Here is a 21426-nt window from a genome sequence, read left to right as displayed (position 1 = left end):
CATATGACGTCCTGCTTTGCAGAGGCTGCCAAGCTATTCGGCCTAGAAGTTAGTCTGAAGAAGACAGAAGTTCTCCACCAGCCTGCACCCCAGGAAGATTATCACCCTCCCTGCATCACTGTGGGTGAATCAGTTCTGAAGACAGTCCAGCAGTTCAGCTACCTGGGGTGCATCATCTCCTCAGATGCCAAGATCGACAAGGAGATTGACAACAGGCTGGCAAAGGCAAACCGTGCATTTGGCCAACTGCACAAAAGAGTGTGGAGCAACAAGCATCTGAAAAAAGGCACAAAGATCAATGTTTACAAAGCGGTTGTGATGACAACCCTCATCTACGGCTCCAAATCGTGGGTTTTATACTGTCATCACCTGTGACTCCTTGAGCGCTTTCATCAGCGCTGCCTTCGCACCATCCTCAACATCCACTGGAGTGACTTTGTGACCAATACTGAAGTCCTCAAGAGGCGGAGGTTACAAGCATCGATGCACTGCTGTTGAAGACGCAGCTGCGCTGGGCAGGGCATACTTCTAGGATGGAAAACCACCGCCTCCCCAAGACTGCTCTGTATGGCGAACTTTCCACCGGCCATCGAAATAGTGGGGCACCAAAGAAGAGGTACAAGGACTCCTTGAAGAAATCCCTTGGCACCTGTCTCATCAACCATCACCAGTGGTCTGACCTAGCCTCAGATCGCAAAGCATGGAGGCATACCATCCACCAGGCTGTCTCTTCCTTTGAGAACGCACACATAGCTGGTCTTGAGGACAAAAGGAGATTGAGGAAGAATCGCACTGCTACAGCACCAACCCCAAATCAGACTTTTCCCTGCAGCCACTGTGGCCGGATCTGCCTGTCCCTCATTGGTCTTGTCAGCCACCAGCGAGCCTGCAGCAGACGTGGACTACTGCACCCTTCTTAAATCTTCGTTCGCGAAGTCAAGCCGAGAGAGAGAGAGATAATTATGAGCCCCTGGTTTGTTAAATTTTAGAAATACTATGTTCTTGCCTGACTCCCCCCACTGTGGATTTGTTCTTTTGGACCTCTGTTCCCTTAGCAATATTGTCTTAGTCAAGGGCTGGTGCCACATTATGTCTCAGAGAAAAGTTTTCATGGTTTATTTTTATTTTTGGAATGTAGCATATATTCTGAACATAGGTTAGAGAGAGAGAGAATAATGTTTGAGAACAGAACTGATAAATTGTTCCTGAAATTCTAGACCCTGACCCTTTACCCACCTTAACCCGTAAAGGAAGGACTCAGTATCTTGTTCAGGTGCTTACACGATCTGCTCTTGCAGGCATCAGGATGATCATCCTAAATAAAGACTGCACACTCAGTTACCCAAAAGCCTTGGGTGAATTTCCACACCCCACAGGAGTTCTCAGATGGGCAGAGGGGCTGTGTATTCTAGGCTCTTCCGTAACACAAGCTTTTGGCATGTTCTGGCTACTCTCCTCATTCCAACTTCGTTATCTGCTACATCATCAACTTTCAGTTCATTCTGAAATTAATATATACTTTTGTCTCATCATCATTAAGGTCCTACCCAGGTCCAACAATCTATAAAGCTTCCAAAATTCAGTGCCATTGCAATAAGATCCCCTGACATTTAAGAGCGCTGGGGGAAACAAACACAATGTTCCGAGTTCTTAGAAGAAGAAAATCTGGATGACCTGCTACCACCACCATGAGCAGATTGACATGGTTCACAAGTTCTCACAATGTTTCTTTTCCCAATTTTCTTTTTCCTATTGACGTATTATAAGAAAATGTATTCCAAGACTGAAACAGTTACAGAAAAACAAGGACTAGCTGCACTACATATCTGAGCATGTACATGATATACAGTTATTTTCATAAGCAAATAATTTCTTTCTAGGAAACCCAGCAGGTGTCAGAAATACAGTTAAATTAAACTTAAGAACACAAGACACACGTTTCAAGCTAGTTAACAAAGCTTCTTTAGTCAAAGGTACAGAATTGTATTGCTGCCTGAAATACAGTAATTTTAGTCTGAAAGGAGACTTATGTATTAAAAAGTCAGGATCTTCTGGAGTAATGGTACAGAGCAGATAGGAAACAGTTTAGAAAACATGTTTCTAGTTAATGAGGAGCAGCTAAAAACATGGGAACATATGTCAAATTTAGATCACATACATGTAGATCTAGAGGTATAATTTTGTATTTTTTGTTCAAGACCATACATACACTAGAGGAGGAGCTGTACAGGGGGGATACTTGTTAGTGACAGTGAATTTACAGAAGAAACATATATGTGGCCATTCTCTCTCCCTGATCTTGCAGCTCTGACAGACGAAAGCTCTCAGCAGTTGCAAAAGAAGATATAATGCAAATTACTTCTAACATTCTAGAATACTAAGTAATTTGCAGTATATCTTCTTTTGGAACTGCTGAGAACTTTTGTCTGTCAGAGCTGTTCAGCAAAATTACTTAGTATTCTAGAATGTTAGCTTGTTGTGACTTCTCACAAGACTGAAGAGAGTAAGTCATAATATTAGGGGGAAATGTTTTTTCTCCAAATATCAAAATACTTACTTTAGTGATAGTCTTTAAAATGGCAAGACGATCTAGAGGTGGTGGCAAACCTACATAGAGTGTTTTATCCAACCTTCCTGGGCGTAAAATAGCTGGGTCTATAATATCTGAAGGAGAAAGAAAAATACAATATCAGACATTGAAATCATTTCCATATAATATATTAATGAAAGTTCTGGGGAGCAGAGCTTTGCATTTTCAGAAGAAACCACCTGATCCCTTGTAAGTAACAGGGATTCCACAGCTTATTAGGACTGCTTACTACCCTACGAGCCTCCCTGATCCGCTCTGATGGGCATTAGAAGCCCTTCTCTGTGCCCCTTTGTCTCTGGAGCTTGTGGAGGAACACTACAGCCTATCTCGTTGGGGTATCCATCTAGACTGTGGAATTTCTTTCCCATATATACTATTTTCTCAGTTGGGTGTGCAGTTAAAAATTATATATATGTTGCAGCTTTCATTTACATTCGACATGTGGTGAAAAACAGACACTCACTCATGTGTGATCACTAAGATTTGTCAGGATTAGCTCTCATTAATAAATTATTCTCACCTGGCCTGTTGGTGGCTGCCATAATGAAAACCTGACGACGGGATTCCAGGCCATCCATCTCTGTTAACAGTTGATTTACCACACGGACACTGGCACCTGCCTGGAAGAGAAAACATGCAAGTTCAGCAAAATAATAATGAGAGTTAGCAGGGAAGGGAGTGGGAGAGAACACACTGCGACGCCTGCTGAATCTGTTGAAGCTCCCCTTTGTGTGTTTTCATGGAACAGCACCTCATGACCCTCCTGAGTCAGCAAGGAGAGAAAAAAGAAGTGTGACCCTGTTCTTTCCACATGGACCAGAAATGACAACACATTCTCCTGGCACGCCCTACAAAAAACTTCAGTGGCTTATGGCTGCTGTTTTTGTGGTATAATTGTAATTATTAGTATTTCTGTTTAGCTGTTATCTCTATTTCTTCCTATATGTACATGTGATCATGTAGTGTTTCTGCTTTAAAAGAATAGTATCATGCTAAGTAATAATACTCTGATTTAGTCTTGTTTTTTAGAGTAGGTATCAGGCTGGTTTAAGGTTAATGTAGTTGTTCAGTGTTAATAACTGAACATACCCCATTGCAAAACAAGCCAGGACATGTTTGAAGGCATCCTCTGAACCTCACATTTTCCAGACTTGAAGGAGCCATGAAGCCTGGAACAGAAAACCTGTTTGCTGACCTCTAATTGCTTCCCTGTGCCCTCCTGGCCAACTGAAACCAATTATACTTATATTCCAATTCTTCCGCCAATTTTAATTCTACCTTACCGCCGTGTATTTTTTACAGTTGTTTATATGTTAATATCTGAATATAACTTTATTACTTCTGTTGGCACAATGCAAAGCGGTTTCCTCTCATCCCGTATCTTTTGTAAAAAAGCCATCCATCTTACTTTTCCCATAACACAGATATGCATGCCAACCAAAACATTTCCATGGCTTTCTAATGTTAATAATTTTCTATTTAATAATGTTATCCATTCCTTAATCCACACTAAGCAAACTGCATCATGGTATAACTTTTGATCCGGCAATTGGAAGCCTCCCCTCTCTTTTGCGTCGGTCAAAATTTTCATTTTAATTCTTGGTTTCTTGCCAGCCCATATAAATTCTGAGTTTCCTTTGCCATTTATTAAATTGTTTTTCATCCTTCACTATTGGAATTGTTTGAAACAAGAACATAATTCTTGGTAACAAATTCATTTTATCAAAGATTTCAGGTTTTCACGGCGGGTAACATCATTAGGGTTTGTAGAATCTTTTGGGCTCAAGTGCCGTGTTCTACTGGAGAAAGTTTTTCTTCCAGACGTTTCGTTCTCGGCTGCGGAGAACATCCTCAGTGGCGTTGCAGCCAGAGCAGGCGCTCTGACCTTCTGACATTCATTTTAATTGCCGAAATTCTACCCAGTATAGACAAGTTCAACTTATTCCATTTTAATAAATCTCCATCAATTTTCCGCCAGAGCTTCTCATAACTTGGCATAATATTTATAAAATTCTCTTTTGATTTCTTCCTGGTCAACAATTTCCTTCCTCCCGAAATAATTTTATTGATAATTTTATTCTCCCTTTTTCTTTTCATTTGTCAGGCCAGGTATTTTCCAGGCTTATTCGCTCCTTCAAAATATTTGTGTTGAAGCCTTTTTAAATTTCCTTAAATTCCATTCCATTTCTTTGTTTAACAAATGTCTCAATTGACTTTATAGTATTGTAATCTCCCTTATAATTTTCTTTTTCCCAGGCCTCTTTTTAAGCTCCTTCTCCTTTCCAATCTCTTTTTGTAAGTCTATCATATGTTTCTCTTTGGCTTTTTTATCTTTATTGTTCAATGCAATTAGGATGCCCCTCATTACCGCTTTATGCGCATCCCACACCGTTTGAAATTGCATGTCCTCATTTTCATTTATTTGAAAGATTGTCTCCTTTTCCAGAGACTCTACTACCACCATTTTCTGAACCCCTTTTTTCTCCTTAGCCAATGAACAAAATTCCACACCAAGTTGCTTATTCCATAAAAATTTATAAGCCATTTGTTTGATGTGTACTTCTTGTAGGCAAATTATATTACATTTTTGCTTCCCAATCCAATGAAAAGTTGCCCTTCTTTTTTGTGGTGAATTAAGTCCATTTACATTCCAAGATATTAATTTGTAATCCATTATGGTTTTCTATTTTTAATCTGTACCCCCAAATTCTTTATGCTTCTCCAAAAACTTCGTCATGTCTTGAGTATTTGTGATGGTAAATCTCTTCCCTTTGTATTCAAAACCCAAACCCTCTGGAAGTATCCATCTGTATCTCATTTCACTTTCTCTCAACTTGTCAGTCAGTTTTTTATACAATCTTCTGTCATTTATAACTTTCCTTGGCAATTCTTTCATAATTGTTACACTACTGCCATCCACCTCCAGTTTGTTCTCACATTGTTTACTTAGGATCCTACCCACCAAATCTCTTGTCACAAATCTCACTACCACCTCCTTTGGTAGTTTATTTCTCCTTGCATAGTCTGAATTAACCCTGTAAATATAGTCATAAAAATAACTGGTTTCTTCGGGGTCATCTCCCAAAAATTCAGCAATGATTTTTATTATATATGTCCTTAAATCAGTCTCATACAATTCAGGCACTCCTCTCAGACGTATCTGATTTTCCATTAGCTTGTAGTATTGCTTTCTCCTGCATTTTTTAAATAGTGGAATCCACTGTATTGATTCTTACATCATGGTCTTTCACATTTTCTTCATCCTCTTGCATTTTCTTTAACACTGCTTGGGAATCTTTTCTGAGCATTCTATATCTTTTTTAAATTCCTTCTTACATTCAGTTATTGACTCTTTTATCACTTTAACCCATCTTGCCTCCATGGCATCCATTTGATCTTGCATTTTAGACCTTTTCACTTCCTCCAGTGTCCTAGCCCTCGTATGGATCTGTTTTGCTCCTGGTTTGTGGATAGACATCACTGCCTTCCCATTGTAAAAATAGGCTTTAAAGTTGACCTCACCAAATCAATTTTTAATTATACAGTCTTATAGCTTGGAGCATGCCCTTTCCAATGAGCCCAAAATCGCCATTCCCTGAAGTTCCTAGGTTGAGATATTAATTTTTTTAAATTTTATTTTCTCCAAAATGGCGTCTTTTCTGCCCCTTTAAAAATTTTTTTCCTTTTTCTTCTAAAAGGCTCCAAAATTAGTTCAAATCATATAATCCAGTAAGTTTAAACTTCTAATGATGATATTTACCGGCTCTGCTAATTTTTAAAGTCCCGTTGTCTTTTTAAATTTTTAAAAACTTTTGACCTTCTTTCAATGGCTGCCGATATTTCTCTATGATTATAGTCCTAGAGAGGGCTACGAGGCTAGCAATTTTCCCTTCTCTTAATGGCTGCTTCCTTCCTTTCTTGCCACGAAGTCTTGTTTTCTATAGTTGAGAAGTCTTGCGTTACTTCTATGATGTCACTTCCTGTGACGTCCTGTTGATCTGCAGTTCTATTTCGGAGGGGGCTGCCCGGCCACAGGTATGCAAAACAATATTGATTCTTCCTCTTTTAACCTTGTTCTCTAATTTTCTTAGTCCCAAATTTACCCCCTCCTTCGTCTTCTTTACTTTAAAATAATATAGATGAATCCAGACCTTTATTTTTTCTCCAAATAAATCTTATTTTAGTCCCCGAGTGATAGATAAAGATCTTTACCTTTAAAGATCATGATCCTTTCAAGCCCCGTTCTCTTCCAAAGTAGACATTAATTAGTCCCAAAGCAGCTTTGGATCTTAATGAATTTAAGTCGATTTAACAATCCCAGAAATCCTCTGTAGACATTGGAATGCAATTATTCTCCAAGGACTCTTCAAAGCCAAAAAGGAACCCCACTGGGATACCTCATCAGCCAAAGTAAATGCTCTCAGAATTTAATAAGCATGTCTTGGCCATCTCCTTGCCTAGAAGATGTAGACAGCAGGCGTTTAAATCACCTTCTCTGCCCAGAGCAGAGGCTCTGGTCTGCTCCTCTATCGATAAGCACGTCAATCCTCCATGACATCAAGCCGGAAGTCAGGAACCAAACTTCTGATTTGATCATCTCAACTTTACGGGGGGAAGTTAGTCTAGATGACCCACAGCCACCTGTGCACTTAACTGTTCGCCTTCAAATTTCCCAAACTCCTGAGTCACCTTCTGAACTTTACATACGTGTGTGCGTGTGTAAGGTTACAATGATTGCTTTCTTTAAAATAAAATTTTATAGATTCCAAACTGTTATCTGCTTTAAAAATGCTGGGGTCCAAATTTGTCTCTCCTTTGTCCTGCATTTCTGAAGAAAGTTATTCTTGAGGACTGATTTTCTTCTTAGTAGCTGATGCCATGACTGAAAGAGCTATCAGGTTTCCATTGCTTTTTGCTGTAATGTGGGGTCACTTTGACCCCTATGCTGAAGTAGTATAGCTGGTTTTTTTCCCTTGGGAGGGTTACGTGTCAGAAAAATTATGAGAATAAAGCTAAATATATCTTACAAAAACATCTGAAGTCCTATTCTACCAAAATCACACATATATACAATTAACAGATCAAAAGAATACATGAATAGTAGCATTTCAGTTCAAGGAAAAGATGAATAGTTATTTCAAGAAGAAGTCCGTTCAAACAAAGGATTAATGTAAAAAGTCCATTATGTAGACAAGTACAATATATTTCATCAAGAAAATTCAAGGCAGGATTCCATTCAGAAAAAAAATTCACACAAGGTCCCTGGGTATATACACTAGTTTCTAATATCTTCCTCAGTGAAATACATACATAGGTCTGGAGTAATATTCAAAATTATAAACATCTCAAACATCCTATTTAAAGGTAGACAACATCCAGGAATGCCAACAGTTTTTAATTAAACCATTACACAACTTCCAAAGAATTAACTTCAATGCTATATCACTGAAGAAACACGTGATTAATTCTTTGCAAGTTCTGTGAACTGACATGTTACTATTTATGTATGCTTTTGATCTGTTAATTCAGTATATATGTGTGATTTTGGTAGAACAGAACTTCAAATGTTCTGTAACATATATTGTGTTTTAACAATTTATTGATAACATATGGTTACAAAACTTAATTATAAATTTCCTGTACTAACCCATATGATATTTCAATCCCCCCTCCCTCCCTTGTTTGACTTCCCCGAAGTTGTATATTTAAGTTCAATACTAAAGGTACCACTAACTGATCAAAGTTCAATATTTTTTTTCCCTCATCAATACTAAAAAATTGTCCAATGTCTTTTTACATTCCACTCTTTCTCCATATATCCTTTAAATTTCTTCGACTTTTTTTTGAATATATCTAGATCATAGTCTCTTAGAGTTCTAGTTAGTTTGTCCATCTCACTCCACGATAAAACTTTCATAATCCAGTCCCATTTCTCTGGTATTTTTTCTTGTTTCCACAGCTGCGCATACAATGTCCTAGCAGCTGAGAGCAAGTACCAAATTAATGTCCTGTCTTCCTTTGGAAATTTTTCTAATTGTAATCCAAGCAAGAAAGTCTCTGCAGTTTTTTTAAAGTCATAACCCAAAATTTTGGAGATTTCTTGTTGTATCATCATCCAAAATTCTTTTGCTTTTTCACAAGTCCACCACATGTGAAAAAAAGAACCTTCATGTTTTTTACATTTCCAACATCTATCCGACATTTTCTTACTCAACCTAGCCAGTTTTTTCGGAGTCATATACCACCTATACATCATCTTAAAACAGTTCTCTTTGATACTCTGACAAGTTGAAATCTTCATCGAGTTCTTCCAAAGGTGCTCCCACGTATCCATTTGTATTTCTCTATTCACATTGATTGCCCATTTGACCATTTGAGACTTTACTACTTCTTCTTCTGTAGACCATTTCAATAATAATTTATATACTTTCGATATCAATTTTTCATTATCTCCAGAAATGTTCTGTAACATATATTAACCTTTATTCTCATAATTTTTCAGACACTTAAATACCTTTTGCACATTTAATACAGTGTCCCAAATTGTAGCAGTTATTCAATAGCATCTGCTGACAATAAGATCAAACGAGTTGCTATCCTTCTTAAAAATCCATATTAAAATTCAAAATTGCATCTTTGATATTGACAGTAGATTTATTTTTGTTAAGGGAGATCTGCAAGGTAATTTATTTACACTGGTTAATATATATGCACCAAAAACAAACTAATCTACCTTCTATAAGCAGTTAAGGAAGTCTTTAGATGACTGTGTAGAAGGACTTAGTAGAACAAGATCTTATAACTCATGGGGACTTCAATGTTCTCAAAAAATAAAGTAGATTAGCTAACTAAGTCAAACACTGCCCTCTCTCAGCAAAAGCAAATTCATTCTGGAAGGATTTGAACCTTGCAAGCTCATACCACCAGTATCATTCCTAAAATACCACCAGTATCATTCCTAAAATCTGCAACTACCACCCAGGTGTGCAATAAGAACTAATTCTCAAACACCATTTACCCTTCAGACTTTTCTTGTTTTTATCCCCTAATCTCCTTCTTCCTGCCTCTTTGGGCTTTCCTTTATTTCTTTTTATTCTCCTTTTTTGTGAAACAAGCTTTTATGATTTTTTTCACAGGAAAAAAGGTCTAAAAAGAACAGCTTCCCCTAAAAATAAAAGGCTTATTAGTATGGGTAGCCAAAGAGATATTTAAATGTCCGAACTCTCATTAACAAAGTATCACCAAGAATTTTGTAATCCAGAGTACAGTCACTTCTGACTTTAATAGGCCAATGGTTTAAGGCTGTTTCATGTGTTCATCATGGAAAAAAGCAGGATAGAATGAGGTGGAGAATGACTGCATGGAGTTTGTGCTTCTTTTGCAAAGCAGAGAGGAAGTTGAGCTGTTGCATGAATGGAGATAAGTGTTCAGGAGTAGAAGCCTACCCCCTCCTTCTCCAGGCTTGCTTGTCTTCCCAGTAGCAGGACTATGCTTCCATCCAAAGTACAGACCTTGACAGACCAATGACCAGAGCCTGAATAAGGCAACTTCTTGTTCAGTATGCCATGCCATTCTTTTACAAAGTAAGGAGGGAGGTATTGTGTTTAGCTCTGCCTCCTTTTGTAGCCAAAATTCCGAAGATTCCTGCAGGCTTAAAAAAGATTTGAGACCTCTGGACTACATTCACGCCCTTGGAAGGAGGGAGATGTCAATTCCACCTATTTCCTCTAAGATGCAAAGCACCCACCTTATCCATAGAAAACAGATGGCTCTTCATCTTAGTCAGGTAGCATGACAACTTACCCTATGTCCTTCCAAGGATTCTCAGGCCCTCTCAAGTACCGTGATAGACCCCTGAGGGATCACTGGACCCAGTTTGAGAAATGCTGGACATATATATATCCTACAGACACAAAGGAGGTGATATGGAATAGTGTGCATCACCGGAAAGTTTCTCATGGATATGTTTTTAGGCTCACCTCATGGTCTGATCTCCGAGGACACAAGGCATCAACTTCATCAAAGAATATAACACAAGGAGCAGAATTCCTTGCACGCTGGAAAACCTGACGTACAGCACGCTCACTTTCCCCCACATACTGAAACAAGGAAGAAAAAGTCAGCAGTAAAAGTCCATGGAATGTTCTATTTCAACAGATCTTTTGTCAGAATCTACCATTAAGTTTCACTGACTTAAATGGTAGAACACTTATTGTCCTTCCCACTGAAACTGATGGGACTTAAAAGGGTTTAGTTTTGGCTGAATTGTGCCCAAAGTAATAATTAATGGAGGAAAAGGAGCTCCTTCCAGTAAATCCACATGTGACTATTACTAAAGTAAACAAATGGAAACAACCAGTTCTTTTTTTTTTTAAACGACGAACAAACGAAAGGTGCTGATTCTCATGATGGATGCCTGCAGAGAAGGCAACACAGCAGCGGATATACTGTATCACAGCTGATGGTCTGCCCTACTACCCTCTCTGTAGTCCCATCTATTGCCTTCTCTACTGGCCTCTTTGCAAAGGGGCCAGCCTGCCAAAGGTGCTGGTATGCTTGTACTATTGTGTAAAGCACAAAAAAAGATCTGGAAATCATTCAGTCAGGAGTACATACATCTCTCAGAGTTTTCTAGTTTTTTTGTTTTATACAGGATCAGACTGGTACTGATTTATCAAATTTCAATGTCATTTCCCTTTCACTCAACCAGATCTGATGTTTATCAAAAGCCATCTGTATGAAACGAATTAACCCCTACTTTGAATTAACCCCTAAAACTTTTATTTTTCCCAAAACCCAAAATTCTGGACCAGGAGCAGGGGTCACTGTGTGTGTGGGTGGAGGGGAGGTATTTGTGAATTTCCTACATGGTGCAGGGGGATTAGATTAGATCAGGGGAGTCAAATGTGCAACCCGTGGGTCAAATCAGGCCCCTGGAGGGGTTTCCTTCTCCCTCTCTCATACTTCTTTCTGTGTCACAGCTTGCTTTGCCAGGATTTCTCAATTGCACAACAGCTACAGAGCAAAGCCTCTATTTTCTCCATTGGCTGAGGCTCCTCTCTTGGGGAGGAATGGGCGGGGTGCGGGGGAAGGAGAATTTGCTTTGATACTGACCACAATATTGCAAGAGTACTAATACTTTAAGCATGTTTTATTTTTAGTTTTTTAAAAATCGTATTTGTCTATGTCCTTTATAAAGTTATCTCTATGTGGCATTACATTTTATGACACACATGACCTGGCCCGACAAGGTCTCATTTATGTAGGGTGACCATAATGTCTGAAGGCCAGCCAGGGACACTGGGGGGGGGGGGGGGGGGGTGCGCGCGAAGCGTGCGCGCCGCCGGAAACAGGAAGTGACGTCACTTCCGGTGACGTCACTTCCGGTGACGTCATGCCACCACCGGAAACAGGAAGTGGCATCACTTCCTGTGACATCATTTCCCCCGCGTCACCTGCCGGAAACAGGAAGTGACTTCACAGCACTTCCTGTGACGTCCCCAAAAATCCCCCAAATATCACCGCCGGAAACAATTTTGTTCTCAAATCCTGTATATACTTCATCAGTATATGGGATAAGGCACTTTCTCAACTGTGCTGCATAATGCAGCCTATTTATTTTGTCCTGTTGGCTCTGTTGGCTCTATCTGCGCCACCTTCATCACTTTCGGGGTGTGGATCCCCCAGTGGGGTGGTCTCCCGACTCCCTCCGCTGACTGTTTCTGATAGCCCTGCGCCCCCTCTTTCATTTGATATGTGTCCCGTGCGGGTGCCACCCTCCCGCCGGGAGATGCCGCAAAATGAGCCCCCTTGAGGCTTATGGCGGCAGGGCTCGGGGGAAGCGAGCTAGACTGCTGTTCTTTTGAGGGGTTATAGAGTGTTTCGAGCCCGTCCCTGTGGCATCGGTCCCATCGTTGTGGGACCAAGGGGGCCGGCGCAGCGGCACGCCGAAGCAGCCTGTCACTAATAACACCGGTCAAGATGCAGGACAGGAACCTGGAAGTGACCGACAGGCTGCTTCAGCGTGCCGCTGCGCCGGCCCCCTGGGCCCCACAATGATGGGACCGATGCCACAGGGACGGGCTCGAAACACTCTATAACCCCTCAAAAGAACAGCAGTCTAGCTCGCTTCCCCCGAGCCCTGCCGCCATAAGCCTCAAGGGGGCTCATTTTGCGGCATCTCCCGGCGGGAGGGTGGCACCCGCACGGGACACATATCAAATGAAAGAGGGGGCGCAGGGCTATCAGAAACAGCCGGCGGAGGGAGTCGGGAGACCACTCCACTGGGGGATCCACACCCCGAAAGTGATGAAGGTGGCGCAGATAGAGCCAACAGAGCCAACAGGACAAAATAAATAGGCTGCATTATGCAGCACAGTTGAGAAAGTGCCTTATCCCATATACTGATGAAGTAAATACAGGATCTGAGAACAAAATTGCACTAGAAGACACAAACACAAAGCTCCCTTACACTGAATCAGTGCTTGGGTCCGCCAAAGTCAGTATTGTCACATAAGAGAAGCCCTGTTGGATCAGGCCAGTGGCCCCTCCAGTCCAACACTCTGCGTCACATAATAACATAAGAGAAGCCCTGTTGGATCAGGCCAGTGGCCCATCCAGTCCAACACTCTGCATCACATAACAACATAAGAGAAGCCCTGTTGGATCAGGCCAGTGGCCCATCCAGTCCAACACTCTGCATCACATAACAACATAAGAGAAGCCCTGTTGGATCAGGCCAGTGGCCCATCCAGTCCAACACTCTGCGTCACATAACAACATAAGAGAAGCCCTGTTGGATCAGGCCAGTGGCCCATCCAGTCCAACACTCTGCGTCACATAACAACATAAGAGAAGCCCTGTTGGATCAGGCCAGTGGCCCATCCAGTCCAACACTCTGCGTCACATAAGAACATAAGAGAAGCCCTGTTGGATCAGGCCAGTGGCCCATCCAGTCCAACACTCTGCGTCACATAAGAACATAAGAGAAGCCCTGTTGGATCAGGCCAGTGGCCCATCCAGTCCAACACTCTGCATCACATAAGAACATAAGAGAAGCCCTGTTGGATCAGGCCAGTGGCCCATCCAGTCCAACACTCTGCATCACATAACAACATAAGGAGGGAGGGAGGGAAGGAAGGAAGGAAGGGAGAAAGGGAGGAAGGGAAGAAGGGAAGAAAGGAAGAAGGGAGGGAGGGAAAGAAGGAAGGGAAGGGAGGGAAGGAAGGAAGGAAGGAAGGAAGGAAGGAAGGAAGGAAGGAAGGAAGGAAGGAAGGAAGGAAGGAAGGAAGGAAGGAAGGAAGGAAGGAAGGAAGGAAGGAGGGAAGGAAGGAAGGGGGAGGGAGGGAGGGAAGGAAGGAAGGAAGGGGGAGGGAGGGAGGGAAGGAAGGAAGGAAGGAAGGGGGAGGGAGGGAAGGAAGGAAGGAAGAAAGGAAGGGAGGAGGGAGGGAAGGAAGGAAGGCGAGGGAGGGAAGGAAGGAAGAAAGGAAGGGAGGGAGGAGGGAGGGAAGGAAGGAAGGAAGGGAAGGGAGTGAGGGAAGGAAGGAAGAAAGGAAGAAAGGGAGGAGGGAGGGAGGGAGGGAGGGAAGGAAGGAAGGAAGGGAAGGGAGTGAGGGAGGGAAGGAAGGAAGGAAGGAAGGAAGGAAGGAAGGGAGGGAGGGAAGAAAGGAAGGCCGCCCCCCGCCCCCCCCCCGCTTTCGGCCCCCTTACCTTATTCCAGGGCGGCGGATCCAGCGGCGGCGGCGGCGGGGAGTCCTCCGGCGGCGGCCTCGCGGCGAGGGAGGGAGGGAGCTGCCGGGGCTGGCCTCTGGAGGCCTCCAGGGACCAGCGCCGGGCCTCTCCGCTACCGGCGCTGGCCTCTGGAGGCCTCCAGGGACCAGCGCCGGCTGCTCCGCGGCTTCCCCGCGGCCTCCGCTGGTCCCTGGAGGCCCTCCAGAGACTCTGGAGGGCCTCCAGGGACCAGCGGAGGCCGCGGGGAAGCCTTCGCTGGCCGGCGCTGGTCCCGGAAGGCCTTCCAGAGCCTCTGGAAGGCCTTCCGGGACCAGCGGAGGCCGCGGGGAAGCCTTCGCTGGCCGGCGCTGGTCCCGGAAGGCCTTCCAGAGCCTCTGGAAGGCCTTCCGGGACCAGCGCCGGGTGCCCCGCGGCTTCCCCGCGGCCTCCGCTGGTCCCTGGAGGCCCTCCAGAGACTCTGGAGGGCCTCCAGGGACCAGCGGAGGCCGCGGGGAAGCCTTCGCTGGCCGGCGCTGGTCCCGGAAGGCCTTCCAGAGCCTCTGGAAGGCCTTCCGGGACCAGCGCCGGGTGCCCCGCGGCTTCCCCGCGGCCTCCGCTGGTCCCTGGAGGCCCTCCAGAGACTCTGGAGGGCCTCCAGGGACCAGCGGAGGCCGCGGGGAAGCCTTCGCTGGCCGGCGCTGGTCCCGGAAGGCCTTCCAGAGCCTCTGGAAGGCCTTCCGGGACCAGCGCCGGGTGCCCCGCGGCTTCCCCGCGGCCTCCGCTGGTCCCTGGAGGCCCTCCAGAGACTCTGGAGGGCCTCCAGGGACCAGCGGAGGCCGCGGGGAAGCCTTCGCTGGCCGGCGCTGGTCCCCGAAGGCCTTCCAGAGGCTCTGGAAGGCCTTCCGGGACCAGCGCCGGGTGCCCCGCGGCCTCTCCGCGGCCTCCGCTGGTCGCTGGAGGCCCTCCAGAGTCTCTGGAGGGCTTCCAGCGACCAGCGGAGGCCACGGAGAGGCCTCCACCACTGCCGCCGGGCCCCGCGCGCGGGCGGGGAAGGCGGGGAGTGAGGGTGGGAGCGTCCCTGCGCGTGCGCAGGGGCCCTGCGCAGGCGCAGGGACGCTCCCTCCCTCACTCCCCGCCTTCCCCGCCCGCGCCCGCGGCCCACCGGCTCCGGGGCTGCCTAAACCGGGACCTTTAATGGTCCCGGTATAGGCAGCCCGGGATCCGGGATTGGGTGGCCAGATCCGGGAATGTCCCGGGAGACCGGGACGGTCTGGCCACCCTACATTTATGTCAGATCTGGCTCTCATAACAAATGAGTTCGACACCCCTGAACTAGATGATTCCGGAGGTCCCTTCCAACTGATTCTATGATTCTGTGAACCCAATCAGTGGCAAACCAGTGCTAAAGACAAAACTCACCATATTCAGCAGTTCAGGACCTTTCACAGAAATGAAATTCAGTCCAGACTCATTTGCCACAGCCTACAAGAAAGATAAGAACCTGTCTCATTCCTAGACTAGTCCTCCATTACCTCCAAATTCCAGGCTGGATGTTTATGATAACCCCTCATTGATGTTACCCTGAAAATCTATTTAATTCACATACATTCCTGAACACAAACAGAAGAGATTCTTGGATTTTCCAATTGAGTTGTTACTTATAAGCAGAAACCTGTTTATAAATAAGGACGGCAGCTCAGTAAAGTACATGCTTTACATGCAGAAGGTCATACAAAACTGCCTCATGCTATATCAGACCCTTGGTTCATTGAGGTCAATATTGTCTACTCAGGCTAGCAGCAGCTCTATATGGCACATAACAAGGAAGCCTAGCTTTTAAAAATGCATAGTTTCTCACAATTCAAACTCCAAGATGAAAAAATAAATTATTTCAGGATCAGCACATGCTTCCATTTTATGGGCATGCAGACACAGCTGGCTAAAAATTGTCAGGCATCACGACTGTGGGCTTTTTAAAAAAACTCTTTCCCTTCCCCATCTGCCCTCCCAATATCTATTGCAAATTAAGTCCTGTACAACTCACTAGTTTGCATCTTGCAATTTTATTAGTCACACAGAACAAGATACACAATGTAAAATTAGTTCCTCTTGAGAGCCAGTTTGGTGTAGTGGTTAAGTGTGCGGACTCTTATCTGGGAGAACTGGGTTTGATTCCCCACTCCTCCACTTGCATCTGTAGAATGGCCTTGGGTCAGCCATAGCTCTGGCAGAGGTTGTCCTTGAAAGGGCAGCTGCTGTGAGAGCCCTCTCAGCCCCACCCATCTCACAGGGTGTCTGTTGTGGGGGGAGAAGATAAAGGAGATTGTAAACTGCTCTGAGTCTCTGATTCAAAGAGAAGGGCGGGATATAAATCTACAGTTCTTCTTCTTCAACTGAAAACAATTTACAGAATAGCAACACTGTGCCACTCCAACTGTTTTATGTCTACACAGCAAATGTCAGAGAGATTAGATGCATGCTCAAAATCAATACACTTCCTAGTAGAACCAAGCTGCAACTCAGCAACCCCTGGTCTAGTTTCCTTTCTATACCCACCATCTCAGAGCACACAGAGATCCTATGTAGGGAATTACCTTTGCAAGTAGTGTTTTGCCACAACCAGGAGGCCCAGCAAGTAGCACACCAGCTGGTGCTGTCAGGCCCAAGGCTTTGAATAGCTCAGGATTCCGCACAGGTGCCTGTAACAGAATCAGTTTCCAGATGAAAGTTTTGTATGTAAAAATATGGTAAAGATAAAGAATTCTGAAATGATCACAGTAGGTTGCCCTCAACTAAAAAGAAGAAGAGATTCTGATTCAGCTGTTAAATGGAAATTTGTGGCCCTCAGGTACTGGACCTCAAGTCTCAATAAATATAAAGATACCTTAGATAGAGCTTCTGGTTTGTGTGTTTTTTTTTAAACAAAACCCTTCTAAAAACTAAGCAACAAGTCATTGTTCAGTTGGAGCTATGCCAATTACACTGGCTACTGATTGAATACCAGATCCATTTCAAGTTGTTGGTACTGACCTTTAAAGCCTTCTATGTGGCCTGGGACTGACATATCTAAGGGATCGCCTCTCCCCATAAGTGCCTCGGAGAGCCTTTCGCTTGGCAGATGATCATTTAGTGGTTGTCCCTGGCCCAAAGGATGTCTGCTTAGCCTCAACCAGGGCCAGGGCCTTCTCTGCCCTGCCCCACCCTGGTGGTCTCTGGAATGTCTGGAGGCTGTACAGTTTTGACCATCCTCAAAGGCCAATAAATCTTCTGAGCACTCTTCTTGCTCTTCAGCTCTCACTGGAGGTGTTAATAAGTCACTCTGCCTCACATTCTTTCACTGTAGCTCTCAGATACATTTCTACTTCCTCAACATGCCACAGATACTCATGGGCTAAAGTATTTCTTTTCCAGGGACTTCCATGTTTGCTTGTATGTCTGATTCTTGATCCAGGGTAACCTCCATCTCTACAATGCCACTCGAGGCACCCAGTAACTCTGTTGCTGCCATCTGGCCCAACTTATCCATACAGACTCACCAAAATAGCAAACACCCTGCAGACTCAGAAAGTGTGTTGCCCTTCAGTTCACCTGTGCAAAGGCCTTGATCCCCTTAAGCTGCCACCATGTCAAGAAGTCCAGAGCTGTAGTCCATGAGTCTCTAGGGCGAATGTGCACAAGTAACAAAATGTTATGAAGTTTTAATTCTGTCAAAACAAAGATGTATTCTACAGGCAGCACAATGCTCTGAAGTTGTATAGCAGATAAACAAGAAAACCAGCTTAACCATCTACTGCATTTATTTCCCAGACCTGCATTACAAACCTTAAGTCAAAGAGTCAAAGGCTACAACTGGCACGTTCACTACATTGCTATCTATTGCAATATAAGCATATCAAAGCTCAGGCTTTCCAGGCTTGGCCATATGAAATTGCTGCTCTGATTCAAGTCTGTAACTCTGCCTCCTCAAGTGATATGGCTGATCAGCTTGTACCTCAACCCCGAGGCAACCAGAAGAGGTTGAAGCAATGGAAGCCAGCTGCAGAGAAGAAGGAAGAACTGCAGCCCTGTGGTTTGGAAGTGAGCAGTCAAGCAAGCTTTGCCAGTTACTTTGGCAGGCAGAATCTTGTATGCTCTTGAGACAACAAAACAGGGGCAACCTCCACATCCAAGATGGAATGTTATCACTGCCATGAGAAGGAACACCTCACGTGTGACTGTCTGAGGTTGATGCTGAAGAAGAAAGGAGACAGCACCCCGCCCCCCCCCAAAGTAAGGTATGTGATGCAGGAAGTCTTGGAGAGCTGTAAGTCAGGGGAAGAGTAGACCCAGGATGCTGAGATCCCTCTGGTTGCTGTGGTGAAGAAAAACAAGCAGTTTAAAGTGCAGTGGCCCCAGGCAGAGCAGAAAGCTCAAGAGAAAGTAAGTGCTGAAACTTCCTTGGAAGATGATGTATGTATTTCTGTATCACTACTGTGTTTCTAGGTAACAATAAAGTAGTAAGAGGTTCTTATGGCCCAAACTCGATTTATCTGGTCAAGGCAGACACATGCGTATTGAATTTCTTGCTATGCCACAGTTTTCAACCAATGGACTAATGCCAGGCTGGCAAAGTGTATCAGTAGTGTGTAGCTGGCTCTCGTGATGAAATCAGGCAGGAGATTGCAGCCAATTGGTACGTGTATATGATGACATGTGCCAGCGTCTCATCAAGGGTATATAAGATTGTAACCATTATGAAAAAATTCAGAGCACTTTGGTAATGATGGTTATAGCCTAGCTCAGCTCTCAGTTCATTGCAATAAACTTTTTCCCCCTTCCTCCTTCACATGGGCTCTGGCTGTATGTCTTTTATTGGCTAAGGACATTCAGAAATACAGATCTGTACAACAGAGGCACTTGAGAGAGAAGTCAAATGTCAAAATATCTGGAAAAGTTAAAACAGATGCTAGAGCAGGTCAGGAAGATGCCCAGGGAGTTCTTTAAACAGGCCCAAGTCCTACAGAAGGACTATTATTTTTGGCATGCTAAGTCTAGGAGCCTGCCTGTTAAGGATAAAGTCTGAGTCTTGAAGTCTGATTATGTAGCCAATTTGGAGGCTGAATGAGCTGGTACATATTGCATGTTACAAAAATCAGAGGATAATTACTTGATCCAAGAAATGAGCCCACATAAAAAGACTCAGGTTGTTCATATTAACTGACTGAAGTTATTTTGAGAGAAGGCTAGCCAGATGTTCCCAGTGAAGGCTACAGAGGGGAAGGAACTGTGCCTGCCTGAGCTGTTGAACAAGGGTATAATAGCTGAAAGGTTGGAGGAACAACAGATGGACTCCAGCTTATCACAAAAGCAGCAGGATGAACTGAAACAAGCTGTTTCCATCCTCTCTTCTCTAATGTGCCTGGTTGGACTGATTTACTCTTCCGTCATATAGAGACAGAGGTGCATGTTCCTTACCCACTGAATGGGCCCATGAAAGAGATTGTGGCTGCTGAGATTCAGCAAATGTTGAAGTGTGTATGTGTGTGTGTGTGTGGGGGGGAGTGATTAAGAAGTCTCATTGATTGAGGAGCACCTATACTTATCATGTCAGAGGATGCCCCCAATGAGTCATTTCTTTGTGGACTTCAGAAAGTTAAACAAGCTGATGGTTGTGGATTCTTACCCTACTCCTCAAATTGAAAGTTTGATTCAGGACTTGGCTGGGACTGCCTATATCAGCACTGTTGATTTTGTGTCAGGGTATTAGCAAGTCCAACTGATCCCTGAAGCTTCTGATAAGATTGCCTTTGGGACACTGCATTTGGGACATTGTCAATTTGTCTTTGGGACATGTCAATTTGTCAAGATGCCATTTGGCTTAAGTGAGGCCTCAAAGACCTTCCAGAGACTGTTCGATTGAGTACTGCATGGACTATCTTTTGCTACTGCCTATCAAGATGATATTGCCATCTATAGCCTTACATGAAAAGAACATTTGGACCATGAAAGAGAAGTCCTCCAGAAGATTCATCAAGCTGGACTCACAATCAAGGCCTCTAAATGTCAATTTGGGCGTAAACATGTTGTGTATTTGGGACACATTGTTGGGTCAAATAGAGTAAGCCTCATTAGGCCAAGGTTGCTAGTATTATGCAGTAACCCATAATACTAGCATAATTCTAAAGGGTTCCAGCAAGACTGTGTGCAGGTGTCATCATCACCTGATGTTGCTTATCCAAAAAAATATAATTGAACTAAGATCCTGGAAAAGAGGACAGCTTGGATTCTGATGGACTGAAGGCTATGATATGCTTATATTGCAACAGAAAGCAACATAGAGAATGCACCAGCTATGGCATTTGACTTTTGGACTTAAGGTTTTTGCCATCTAACACAGGTCTTGGAAATGTGTTAGATAGTTAAGCTAGTTTTCTTGTTTTTCTTCTATATGACTTCAGAGCACAGTGCTGCCTATAGAATAAATAAATCTTTGTTTTGACAGAACTTAAATAAAACTCTGTAACATTTTAATAAAAATAAAGAAAGGCTTGGTTACTTGTGCACATCTGCCCTGTGGACCCATGGGGTTCAGCTCTGGACTCCCTGACACTTGGTCTTTCCTATATCTGCAGAAGTTAAATTTAAAGTATTCACATTCGTAATAAATTTATTTGTAACTATGCTATAGAAATAATGCTGGCTCCTGCCACCCATGGTTTGTAAAATCAGGAGACAACCTTGGGAACGCGGGCTCCTACCCCTTTCCTCTCTTGTTCTGGTTTAAATTAATCATGATTTACAGATAGATCCCAATACCAACAATGGCTGCCACTAGCCAAATTCCCTCATAAACCATGGTTTGCAAACCCAGTTTGACTTCAAATTCTGGTTCAGAAGGGAAGCATTCTTAACATTGTTTCACATGCGATTCTGAACTATGGCTAACACTGGCAGGGGAAGAGAATTGAGAATTTGCTCTGAATTGGGGTGGGGAGACACAGAGCATGCAACCATGAGACTGGCACCCAATCTACACATCATGGCTGTCTGTCTGTTATTTTCAGCATGAGATCTATCAAGATCAAAATTCAATCTGTGTATTAAATCAGAGCTCAAGACCAAACAATCTTAGAGAAACTTTTTACACA

General features: G+C 43.8%; 1 protein-coding gene across 2 annotated transcripts in view; it reads right to left on the bottom strand.

Moving 5' to 3' along the window:
• Positions 1-21426, bottom strand: part of NVL (nuclear VCP like) — a 125164-nt gene that overhangs the window by 38690 nt on the left and 65048 nt on the right. For both annotated transcript variants that reach the window (XM_060245944.1, XM_060245955.1), the window contains exons 15-19: positions 16894-16998; positions 15719-15781; positions 10570-10689; positions 3111-3210; positions 2558-2664 (exon numbers count right to left, since the gene is read on the bottom strand). In XM_060245944.1, the coding sequence (XP_060101927.1) occupies positions 2558-2664; positions 3111-3210; positions 10570-10689; positions 15719-15781; positions 16894-16998 (495 nt within the window). The remainder of the gene's footprint in view (positions 1-2557; positions 2665-3110; positions 3211-10569; positions 10690-15718; positions 15782-16893; positions 16999-21426) is intronic.

The sequence above is a fragment of the Heteronotia binoei genome, chromosome 1, assembly GCF_032191835.1.
Source record: "Heteronotia binoei isolate CCM8104 ecotype False Entrance Well chromosome 1, APGP_CSIRO_Hbin_v1, whole genome shotgun sequence".
Taxonomy (NCBI): Eukaryota; Metazoa; Chordata; class Lepidosauria; order Squamata; family Gekkonidae; genus Heteronotia; species Heteronotia binoei.
Note: the sequence above shows the minus strand (reverse complement) of the source record. Positions and strands in the feature narration are given on the sequence as shown.